This window comes from Centruroides sculpturatus, unplaced genomic scaffold (genome assembly GCF_000671375.1).
Source record: "Centruroides sculpturatus isolate CEXI.00-Female unplaced genomic scaffold, Cexi_2.0 scaffold251, whole genome shotgun sequence".
NCBI lineage: Eukaryota > Metazoa > Arthropoda > Arachnida > Scorpiones > Buthidae > Centruroides > Centruroides sculpturatus.
The window spans coordinates 588650-601562 of record NW_019384351.1 but is presented as its reverse complement, the minus strand read 5'-3'; the positions used below and the strand labels follow the sequence as shown (position 1 = coordinate 601562).

The window sequence follows — 12913 nt, the reverse complement described above, 5'->3', positions numbered from 1 at the left end:
CGCTCGGCAACTGGTGGGCTATTCAGTATTAATAAATTAAATTATATAGAATTTAATAAATTATTTTTAGAAAAATAAATTTATAAATTTTTAAAAGTTTAAAATTATCTTTTCAATAATTAATTAAAATTTTAAAAGAAGGCGGAGTTCTACTTTTGATCGAGATAAAATACTAGTTCGGATAATTATTCAATTAACCAATCGTCGTTAAGAATGTTATGTATCCAACCAATAATCTTTAAGAATGCAGAATTTGCAACCAATCACCGGATTAAATTATAATAATTTAAATTAATCGTCGTTAAAACAGTTTCACCTCTAACCAATCATCATTAAGAGTGTCATATTTCTAGCCAATTATCGTTAAGATCATTAAAATTCTATCTAATATATAAGGCGAAGAACCACCTATATCCATAGATGATAAAAAAGCTTTCTGTTAAAGTTTTTTTTTTTAATGTTTGAAGCATGCAATGCCATAATGTTGTAAATGCCAAAAAGCAAACTTTTCAGGAGAGATAAAAAAACTTTCTAGCAAATGAATTCATTTCAATTTTACAATAAAATGGTAAAAATCTCACTAGGTTACAAATTCTCTGGAATATCAAAATGATGCAAATATAAGCCATAACATTTTCGATACCAAAAGTCACGTGATCTGACACTTTAAATGTTATGACTTCACATAAATTAAACTTCAAAATATAGCCACTTACAGCATCACTATTGTCATAGTATTTAGAGAAAAATGGCATTTACAATGTTATGGCTGCATGTATCATTTACTTTCCTATTTACTTACCTGCAATGAACAATAACAGGTTTGCTATCAAATAAAACTCTATCTCGAAATGCCCTGACAAATTTTACCAGCGTTTGAGGGGGATCTGGTACTCCAAAATCTGGCCATGTTGTGAAATGGAAATGTCTAACTATTCTAGATTGTTCACCCTTTAGAAAAAAAATATTTTAAATTATTTACATTCAATTTTTAAATATATTTTGTTTGATATAATGCAATACCCTGCAAACTTTAAATTCTGAAATAGTCCAATGAGCATATTGAGATTCTGTTAAAATGGTAACTTGGATATCTCCATAATATACAGACTGCATATCAAATGGCCAGTAGTGATCACACTTTTCTCTTCCTTTCTCAACACATCTAGTCAGCATGACGATGGCACGGCAGTTCTGTTCCCACACCATTCTCCAAAAGTCATCTCGTGTGCTATGTAATGGTCCCTGAGTTACAATGAATTCCCGTGGTGAGTTGAAACCCTATTCAAAAGAATTAAAATGTTATATAACATAAAATAAATTTTAACATATTATTTAAATTATTTATATAAAATGTTAATGGGGCTAATGAATGTTGCAATTTCTTAGAAATAGCCTAATTTATTATCTCCTGTAATTAAATTATCTGAAATTATTCTGAACTAAACTAAATTACTGTATTTTGAAATATTTGGAGTCTCTGAAAATAAATATAAATTCACACAATAAGGTTAGAATCTGTAGTTTTCTATTTCTTTATCCAAAAATAATGAAAAATGCATTTCAACCTAAATGATAGACTGAATGACATCAATTTCAAATTAATTAATTAGTTATAGTCAAGAACTGCCAGCCAGGGCTGCGGAGTCGGTAAAAAAACACTCAACTCCGACTCCTGATAATTTTAGTAGGCTGACTCTGACTCCAACTCCCGACTCCGGCAAAATTAAAAACCAATTCATTTTATGAGGGCAGAGGTGCTCATAGGGGTTACCTTACATACTCTGAAAGGAGACCCAGGCATTTACCCAAATACTTTTATAGTTAGTATTTTTAATATTTAACTTACATTAATATTTATTTGTATAAAGAAATTAATTTTTTACGAATATTTAATACTGTAAGAGGAAAAAGGGGAGTGATAAAATTTTACATCTACATATCTTTATTCTACAGCATTTGCACTTCAATTTCACCCTTCCAGAAAAGTTAGTCCAACTAAAGAGCCCCTTGTTCAGAAAAGAAAAATATATACTTGATCAATTAGTCTGGCTCATTCAGAAAAATATAGTACTTATTTAAAGTGGAGATAATAAAGGATTGAATTAAAAATATTCAAACTCAATTGGGTCAAAATAATTTAACTACTAAACACAAATACTATAAAGAAAACTATTGATACATATTTAATAAATTAAATTGTTGCATTTTGTACTTAAAATAAATTATAACAAAATATAAAATAAATTTTCTTTCATTTAAATAAAAAAAAAACTAAATTAAATTTAAAATGCTGGAGTCAGAGTTGACACATTGTTCCCAACTCTAACTCCACAGCCCTGCTGCCAGCAAAACTATTAATTTTGCAAATTTTAACAATAAAGTAAATACAGCATAATTCAAAAGTTAAATTAAATATAAACAACTGGAATTGGATGAAAAAGGTACTAGTAAATTTACATTATCTAATCACAGAACCTCTTCAGCATCCAGTAAAACATTGTGATTTGTTTCATCTTCCACATTTTACTGGATGCTGAAGAGGTTCTCTGATTAGATGTTAATATGTTTCCAGTAATAGAGAAGTACATTTTTGTTAGTAAATTTATTAAAGTGAGTTTTGAATTAAAGACTTAATCTAAANTTTTTTTTTCCTTTCTTTTCCTTTCATACTTTGCTCGGTTGTACCAATTCCTCCATTAGTTTATACAACATAAAGTAGTAAATTACCATTAATTAACCACAGATTTACAAGAGGAGCCATTCGTTGTCTGGAAAACAGTCATTAAAGATACGTCTGACTTTCAAAATTACAGTAATTAGTGTAAATGACCATATATATATACAGTATATACGATTGTTCAATGTTAGCTAATGCATATTGAACATGTCCAGCCTTCTTGGCAAACAAATGTAGTAATATATATAATACTTTAAAAATTATCATTTAAAGTTGTAAATATTGATTTATTTGACATTATTTGTTTAATATCAATAGATTTTTTTCGATTTATATACGTATAAATTCTATTTTTCTATCTAGAAAAGTATAAAAAGATTGGATAGAACCATCAGGATTTTAACATATATCTTGTTTGCCTTCAAACCTCGTAGATACGTCCTTTCAAAATTAACTTTTTGAAAAAATCCAGAAACAAACTGAATTTTTTAAAATAATAATATAAAAAGAAGATTTTTAGATAATTTAATGATAAAACCCAATTTTTCTGAGTTTAAATAAGGCAAAAACGACGTTCTTTGCGGTCCAAAAAATTAAAAAAAATTGTATTTTTTGAAAGATTTTTTGAAGAATTTGCAAGGTATCAAGCCTCGGGTATCTAAAAAAATGCAAAATTTCTCTAAGAAAATGCAAAATTAGTTTTAAAAAATCAATTTTCTACGTCAATTTCCCGGAAGGTGACAGCAGAGAGCACGCGGAAACACACACAAATTTGAAATAAAACACCGCCGAGATAGACGTCATCAGAAAGATACCAATTATGTTTGATGTTCCGAAACGATATCAAGCAAACTCGATGCAATTACAAGCAATTGTTCAACAGACATTCAGCAATAAAGATCTCTTTCCTCTCACTACTTTAATTGAATTCCTCCCATGAGATGTGTAATTCGTTACAGATTTTTTCATGGATCAGTGATTTGTTGATCCAAAAATCGTGTTAATAAGATAAAAAAAGGGTTTCATTTTTTTCATTGGCAATCTAAAAAATTCGGTTTTTTGGATAAAAATTATTTTATTAATCAATTATCCAAGCGGAAGTTGCATCAAGATGAGACGTGCTCACTGAGGATGCTATAAATGTAAGCATCTTCCTCCTTGATTTAAGCGTAGGAAACGTGGAGAATTTTAATTTTATGATCAAATTTATTATTTAAATTTATTAAATTTACGTTAATTAATGTTGTTTCTAATGATTTATGCTAAATTTTAAGCGTAGAATCGTTTTACCAATTGATTAATTTTGGTAGAATCCACCGAGATGAAGATGGAATCCTGCTGTTGTTGTACTGCTTAAGTTATCTGATATCTAAATGATAATGATGTCAAAATGATAAACTTCTCTTGATTCTCTTAGAGAAAATATCTTCTCTTCTTCTAATGTAACTTTAATTATAATAAATTTTGCATTTTCTTTACTTAAAAGTGAAGAAGATAGACTAGGAAAAGCCATGAAAAGTTGACGTTTTAAGCGACGAAAACTCGAAAATTATCGCAAAAATAATTAAAAATGCTATAATATTATTAAAATGAGGTAAATTAAATAAATTTAAGGACATAAATTGGTTCATTTTTTAAAAAAATTCAATTCTTTTGTATTTTTTTCGCCTATATCTCAATTAATTTATGCTCGTGTAAGGCAAAAGATATAGAAGTTTAAAAGGAAATTTAGGTAAAATTATGTAATTCATCTTTAGANCATATATTTTAAATTAAATAAATTTTAAATATAATTAAAAATTACCGGCATTGTAACGATTAAATTGTAATTTTAAGTTTTTTTTGAGTAAATTTTTGCTTAATTTCTTGTATCTTTTGACGATTTTACATGCTATATGCGTTGATCTTTTCGTGGTTCCTGGTTACTTCTAGAGGAGAAATTTCTCAATAAATGAAATAATTATAACAATTTGAATGTTTCGTGTCATTAAAAAACGTTGAAATTTCTAAATATCTACTATAAAACCTGAGGATTTTCTTATACGTAAAGTACTGTACATTCAAGAAGTTTTATAAGTCAGATAAACGTTGATAAAACGTTGACGATACGACTTGACACAGTCTTAGATTTAACTTACATAATTTTAAATATTTTAAACATAAAATTTCACACAAAAAAAGTCGAAAAGAATTGAAATTTCTCCAACACGCCAGTTAAATTTGTATATTTTCGCTCGTACAGCGCGCAAAAAATATACACAAACAAGCAAATTTGATACAAAATAAATGAATAATTAATTAGATACGGAAGAGAGCAAGAAATTAGCACGTGAGAGAAAATTAAATCGAGAGTTTTTTTGGTAGAAAATTCGAATTAAAAAGTGTATAATTGCTAGAGAAGTTAAGTAATTAAGACGTAATCACGATGATGATTTAAAGAGTGCACACACGAAGGGATCGATATTGTTAGAAAGAAGCAATCATCGACTACTCTTGGGTTTTATTGTGGGAATTCCCTTAACGTTTCTTTGCTATCCATTAGATTGTTCATCACCCAAGGGATGCCACACCATGTTGACACTGTACAATCTTGTGCAAATTAACTAAAATCGAATGAATTAGCTTCGATTGTACGCTGGTTTCTAAGGAATTTCCATGCTTTTCTTCATAAATAAATACGTTATTAAGTTTAACATTTCAGAAAAAATTCGATATTTATTGCTGTGTCACTGGATGAAAATGTTCGAATCGCTCCGGATTATACAGGGTTTTATGCGAAGTTATTTGCTAATTTTGTACGGGAGTTATTAAATAAACAGGGTTTAACAGTTAGAGTATGTTGTTAATTGTTCTGAGAATGTTTTATCGTTGCCAAGTGTTGTAGGATCGTCTTTATTGTCGCTAATTGTTGTAGGAATGTCTCCACTTTGCTAATTGTTACAAGAAAGTCCCTACTGTTGCTAATTGTTGTAGGAAAGTCCCTATTGTTGCTAACTGTTACAAGAAAATTCCCATTGTTGCTAATTGTAGGAATGTCTCTACTGTTGCTAATTGTTACAAGAAAATCCCTACTATTGCTAATCGTTGTAGGAATGCCTCCACACTTGCTAATTGCTGTAAGAATGTCCCGGCCGTCTGTCTCTAACTTTAGTAAGAATGTACAGTACTGTAAAGCAATATTAAATGCCCGATTTTTTTATAAGAATTCTGCAATTGTTAGGGTAAAGCATCGTAAATATTTATAAGATCGTATAAAGGATTAGAAATTTGCCAATTTGGCTAATTTTGACAAGAATAAATGCAATTGTTTAATTATTTTTAGAGTGCATCTTGCATCTTCTCTTCAGTGATGGGACCAATTCACTCAACAACGAAATACTCTGCACATTGCCAGCACTTAAAAACGATAAAATTGAGTTATTTTTACCCAAAAAAACTAATAAATCTTTGGATATTTTATTAAAATATTTATAAAAAAAGGAAATAAAATCGACAAGTAAAGAATATATATATATATAAAACTTTCCTTCAGAGAATATTATCTGAGGTAGGAGTAAGTAAAAGAAAATTCAATTTGTTATAAGTGAGGGAAAGAGAAAAAAACAAAAGAAAGAAAGAAAAAAATGCATTTTTATTTGATTAGATTCTGTTATAGTAAAGAAGAGATTTTCCCCGTCCAAAAAAACACTAAAGAGATTCAATAAATTGCTTCTAAGAATAGAGATTCATGTACTTTCTTGAATTAAACACCAACAAAACACTTAAAATTGTGTATGTATTTTTTTGGAAGAATCTCTAATAATTAGCAACTCGTAGGACCGGGGTTTTCTTAGATAAAGTTTTATCGATTCTCCCCCTCTCATCCCTGCTCTTGCTCTTCTTTGCACAATTGGTTTTAATTTTCGTGTGGGCTTTAACACCAAAAAAATCTCACCCACCCCTCTATTCTTATCTGTAAAGAGTTGGAAAGTAGCTGATATCTTCAATGCTATTCAATTATTACCTTGCTATTCTACACCCGAATTTAATCGAAAATTGGTGTCTTTTCTGCTTTCTCTTTGAGTTTTATACACGTTTTTTTCAATTTAATTCCTGTAAAAACGTGGAAACCTTGATAATAAACACGAATTTAATGCGTAATTAATGCAGAAGGGACCTAAAATTTGTGTTTTTTAAGTTAAAAACCGTTTTTTCTTGCTTGAATTTTTATAAAAAACAAGCAATTAATGCAAAAATATTCAAAAAAATTATGTTTAATCTCAAAAAAATATTAAAATGTTTACAAAAAATGCGAATTTAATAACTAATTAACCTGAAAGTGCCTTAAAATGTATGTATTTTTAGATTTATTTTACATTAATCTCTACAGAGAACATCAATTGATGGAAAAAAACGCAAATATTTGTGTTTTTTTGAATTATACAAATATTTCTTTTATTTTAATCTTCGCAAAAACATCGAAATGTTTATAAAAAAACACGAATTTAATATATAATTCATCCAGGAGCATCGAGAAGATTGTACTCTTTTCGGCTTTGTACACTCTTTCCTTCATTTAATTTCCATAAAAATCTCTTAAATATTTACCAAAAAAACACCAACTTAACATACAATTAATGCATAAACGTCCAAAATATTTGTTTTTTTCGGGGGGAATAATTCATCATAAAAAAACAGTAGAAACCTAAGAGAAATTCCATTGAGTAAGTGCATCTCACGCTCGGATAGTTAGAAGCTAGTGAATAATTGAAAATCTTTATAATCCACAGAACAAACACGAGAAAGTTTTAGGGAAAAAAAATAACAAGAAATTTCAGTAGATTTGCCTGAATTTGTGGAACCGTGTGGAATAAACGCTAGCAACGCAAGTTTGTGACACCAAACAAGATACGCTTCAAGGATTTTTCGTTTCTGTGAACGAATTTAATGTGGCAGAACGACAATTCTTATCGCTAGAAGTCTCGAATAATAGAAAGAATCATATTTGTTTTGCTTTCTATTCTTATTTTTTTTTAATACTATTTTATTTCCATTTTTTCCCTATACTTTCACTTCGCTCCATTTGCTGATATATATGTTAGCATTTATAAACCTGCGCGTTATACACGATCCGCAACTGACTTGTCTTTTTATCTCCGTTTTAAATGATTTTCTATTGAATTAATGAATTTTTTTACATTTAACTGGCGCTAAAGATTCTAAAAACTCGAAAAAGCTTCCAAAAATATTCAAATTTTAACCACTTTTCTACGTTTTTTCAACGTTATAAAGAGAAAATTTGAGAGTGTTTTTAACCTAGAATACTCATCTTTTTAGTCAATTTTTTTGCATTTTTTAAATTATTTTAATTAATAATGACTTTTTAAATTATTAATAATTATTTTTGGACACGTTTTCTATCTAAAAATTTAATTTTTTGAATAGAAATTTATTTTAAATTGACGAAAACTTACTGAAGACGACGTGGATCGAAAGAAGAGGAAACGTCGATTGACTTTTTTAAAACGTTTATTTAATATTATAAACGTTTTAAATCAATTTATGTATTATTTTATAATAAAACGAACTTAAAATTAACCAAATTAAATGTATTTTAATAATATTTTTTTATTAAATTTTACATAAAACCGAATTTTAAAAGTCGATATTACTATGCAATCTCGGTGGAGATTAAGTAAATGAACTTTTATATGAGTGATAATCTAAATAATTTTTACAAATATAATTAAGTAAGCAACGAACAGACAGAGGGACGTTCTAATTTAATAATGTATTAAATTCAGAGAGAAAAATTAAGTGAGAAAAACATTTATTAATGAATTTATAAAATTTTTCTGCAGAAATTTAGTAAATTTGATTGACGTAAAGCACAAAATTAATTGATGTTTGTAACATGAATTCCATTGATTTTGCAAAGATTTTATTAAGTTTTATTCAGGTAAAAGCTAAAATAATTAAAATTTATATTAGTTACTTAAATAATTATTAATTTATAAGAAAAAATGTGTTAAAAATGCAAAAAAAATCTAAGAAAAATGCAATAATATGAAGCGAGAAAACAGCGATATAAAAATCAACATTTTAAATTAATTAATTAAAAAATATATTGAAGCAATTTAAAAAAGCGTTAAATTAGATAATTTTCCACCAAAAATCACTTAAAATTTCCAAAAGAACGTAAAAGAATAAACACGTTTTAGTTGAAAACAGAAAAAGAAATCCATGTTATGTTATAGGATAAGGAGAGGAGAAACAAAGGAAAGAAATGAAATAATTGAAAATTTATGATCTAAAAACATAAAAAAATATCCAAAAAAACATTAAAAAAAAGGGAATTTCTTGTAACAAATAAGACATCAGTCACAAGTCTAACAACAATATTGCTGTTTGTTTTTGTGTACAATATGATTTCAATCAAATTGTCGTGATTCTACCGCAGGCCATAAAGAAGCAGTTAGTAAGAAAATAGAATCTTTCTACAAAGAAAATAGGGAGAAAAATATAGAAAAATCTTAGAAAACACAACAAATATCCTCTCCAGAAGCCAACAAAGTACAGAAAATTCCATCATAGCTTCCAGCATATTTACTCTTAACGCCTTAACTACACGCAGAAGATGAGTTCTTCTTGGCTTACTCCAACGCATTAAAAACTTATCGAATGTCAAAATTAGCAAATAAATATTATTAAATATTCAAAAAAATATCAGAAATTCGTCTAAAAATCTCTTTTTTAATCTATTAAGTACGTTAATAATTGATAGAGTCGAAGATGGATGAAGTGATGTTTGTATCTAAAAATACGGCTTTAGAAAATATTTTAAAAATTTTAAGTGATGTTTAATTAAAAATTTAGAAAGAAAATTGTGTTTTTTTAAGTGTTTTTTTCCTCCCTCAAAAGGTATCAGGTGAGAGGAGGAAGATTGAAAATTCCTTATAGGTAAATCACCATAAAGAGTAAAGGATAAAGTAGAGAGATGTGGAGGAAAAAAAACGTTAAAAACGTTAAAAAATGCGAAATTAGATCAAAAAAATAATAAAAAAATACAAATTTCAGCACTTTTAATTTTAATTTTTGTAAAGAATTTGATTTTTTTACACGTATTTTTTGATTGATGGTTGCAGTTAAAAATTCAAATAAACTTAAACCGTCTTTCTAATGGAAAGTATTTACTTTTTTTTATTTTTTAGATAATTTCAAAGAATAAAACTATAAAAAAGTTACTAAATTACATAAAATTTATGAATAATTAATAAATATTAAAGAATTTTTTCGATAAAGATGCTTAGAAAAGAAGTAATTTTTCTCATCTTCCGCATCACTTTCGCAACTTCCCTATGAAATATTATAATGATAACCGGAGGAGGAGTGATATACGAAAGGAATAAACATAAAAAATGCAACGTTCTACATAAAGGACCTTCAAAAAAACAGAAAAAATAGGGAAAAAATGATCATTCACACGTCAAAACATCCAATTTTTCCATCTCTCTACGATGCTCGTGTACAGATGAACAGGAAGAGATAGTGATGCTGGTGAAAATAATAATAAAATTTATTTTATTTTACTTTATTTTAAAAAAAAATTTAAAGGAATTTGTAAAGAAAAATTGAAGATTTTTAAGTGAAACATGGCAGTTTACTTTCAATTACTTTGTGGTACTCCACAAACTGACCAATTGATGGGATCAACAAGATGATGTTGGAGAAGCTCTGGATGAACGTATGGAAAGATAAGAGTTAATTTAGCGAATAAATCAGGATGTTGTTTGATGCGGAAACTTAATCTTTAAGTTTAGTTATATCCTTTCTGTTTATGTTTAAAAATCAATAAATTATTTTGTTTTTTTTTTGGAAAAGAAATTCCACAAAAAAATCTCTAACTCTTCCTGCTAAATGGGTTCGTTTATACGCAATTTTTGAAGTTTTTTCCGATTTATTCGCATTTTAATCTAGTTTTAACTTAAATTTATTTGATTTTTATTGGATTTTTAACCGATTTTTTAGAAATTTATTGGATTTTTGCTTAATATTTTACAATGTTATTGAATGTTTACCTGATTTTTCTAGAGGTTTATTGGATACTTTTACCTGATTCTTTTTTTGGATTTTTACATGATTTTTTAAAATTTAATTTGAATTTTTCACTTCAGTTTTTTAAATCTTATTGGATTTTTACATGATATTTTACAATATTATTGGCTGTTTACCTGATTTTTTACCTAATTTTTTAGAAATTTTATCCAAAAAATCTCCATATTTAATGTGTGAATTTTTACACAATAATTAATTAAATTTTTATAAATTAAATTTTAAAATGATTTAATAAGTTCTAAAATAGGATTTTTAGATACAAAACCCGAAAATTCTAAAACAATTCCTTTAAAAATTGCTGGAGAAGACTGAGATAAAGATGAGATTAACCATAGAGGATATGTCAAAATTTTGTAAAAATTAGTTAATTATTTAGAAATTAAATCTTAAAACTAACTTTATAAAGTTGTAAAATAATTTTTAGATTAAAAAAACCTTAAATATTCTAAAAAAACTTTAAAAAACCCACAGAAACTTGGGATGAAGAAGAATGATGTTGGAACGAAGATGGAAACTTCTCTGATATTTTTAAGAAAAAAATGAAAATTTTTAGAGATTAATGGAGAAATTTTAATCCGAAAACACCATTTTTTCTAAAAAATACTCGATATTTAAATTATAATTCGAATTATTTTGAATTTAGACAAGGTTAAACGAACGACCTTTTGACAGATTAACAACAGAATATTGGACAGAAGCCAAAATATCTTTTGTAATTATTAGAAAAAGGAAAAACATAATCGATAAAACTTAATTTTTTTGAATAGAAAATAAATTAAATTATATTAGAATATCAAAAAAACCTCTCTCTATCCTCTCTCTCTCTCTTGCATCTTTATCCAGCATCATTGGAGTAATTAAAGGATGCTGATCTTCATGATATAAAATTGCAATTAAAATTAAATTAAATTGTAAAAATTGAAATTAAAATCTAAAAATTTTCAATTGTAGATAAATTTTTAACGCTTTTTTAATTAAATTTTCCTATAAATTTTAATATATTTGTATGAATTTATAGAGGAAGAAGATGATTGATGCGTAGCAAATTATTAAGATTTATTCAATTTTTGGTTATTATTACTGACTTTTTTGATTTTTATAGATTTTTTTTAGATAATTGGAAAGATTTCACGTTATAACATTTAAGAAAATTTACGAATTTTACGAAGATAAATCGATAGTTGAAGAGAGAAGAGTGAAATTGTCACGTATGGGATTTTTTTTCTAAATAATTGATTATTTAGAAGAATTATCGAGTTAATTTTTAATAAAAATTAAGATAATCTTAAAAAATTAAATTATTTTTTTGGCATTTTAATTAAAATATTCCAAAAATTAACTTATTTTTAGTATAAAACTTGATTTTTTACAGTTAAGTGAGAATTAAACTGGGACTCTTCTTGGATAAATCAAATAAAATAAGTAATTTTTTAGAAATTTTTATGAAAAAATTTAATTTTTTTGAATATTTAAATAAGAATAAACAGTAATTTTTAAAATAATTTAAGCGAAATAATTGTAAGATGTCCTTTCAAAATTAACTTTTTGAAAAAATCCAGAAACAAACTGAATTTTTTAAAATAATAATATAAAAAGAAGATTTTTAGATAATTTAATGATAAAACCCAATTTTTCTGAGTTTAAATAAGGCAAAAACGACGTTCTTTGCGGTCCAAAAAATTAAAAAAAATTGTATTTTTTGAAAGATTTTTTGAAGAATTTGCAAGGTATCAAGCCTCGGGTATCTAAAAAAATGCAAAATTTCTCTAAGAAAATGCAAAATTAGTTTTAAAAAATCAATTTTCTACGTCAATTTCCCGGAAGGTGACAGCAGAGAGCACGCGGAAACACACACAAATTTGAAATAAAACACCGCCGAGATAGACGTCATCAGAAAGATACCAATTATGTTTGATGTTCCGAAACGATATCAAGCAAACTCGATGCAATTACAAGCAATTGTTCAACAGACATTCAGCAATAAAGATCTCTTTCCTCTCACTACTTTAATTGAATTCCTCCCATGAGATGTGTAATTCGTTACAGATTTTTTCATGGATCAGTGATTTGTTGATCCAAAAATCGTGTTAATAAGATAAAAAAAGGGTTTCATTTTTTTCATTGGCAATCTAAAAAATT

General features: G+C 26.8%; 1 protein-coding gene across 1 annotated transcript; it reads right to left on the bottom strand.

Moving 5' to 3' along the window:
* Positions 1-611: 611 nt before the first annotated feature.
* LOC111637727 (tyrosine-protein phosphatase 10D-like) lies at positions 612-1284 on the bottom strand. The gene is made up of 2 exons (XM_023383294.1): positions 1024-1284; positions 612-951 (listed from the first exon to the last, which is right to left on the bottom strand). The coding sequence occupies exons 1-2, from the start codon at positions 1207-1209 to the stop codon at positions 799-801; spliced, it is 339 nt and encodes a 112-aa protein (XP_023239062.1). The 5' UTR covers positions 1210-1284; the 3' UTR covers positions 612-798.
* Between the last annotated feature and the right edge of the window lie 11629 nt (positions 1285-12913).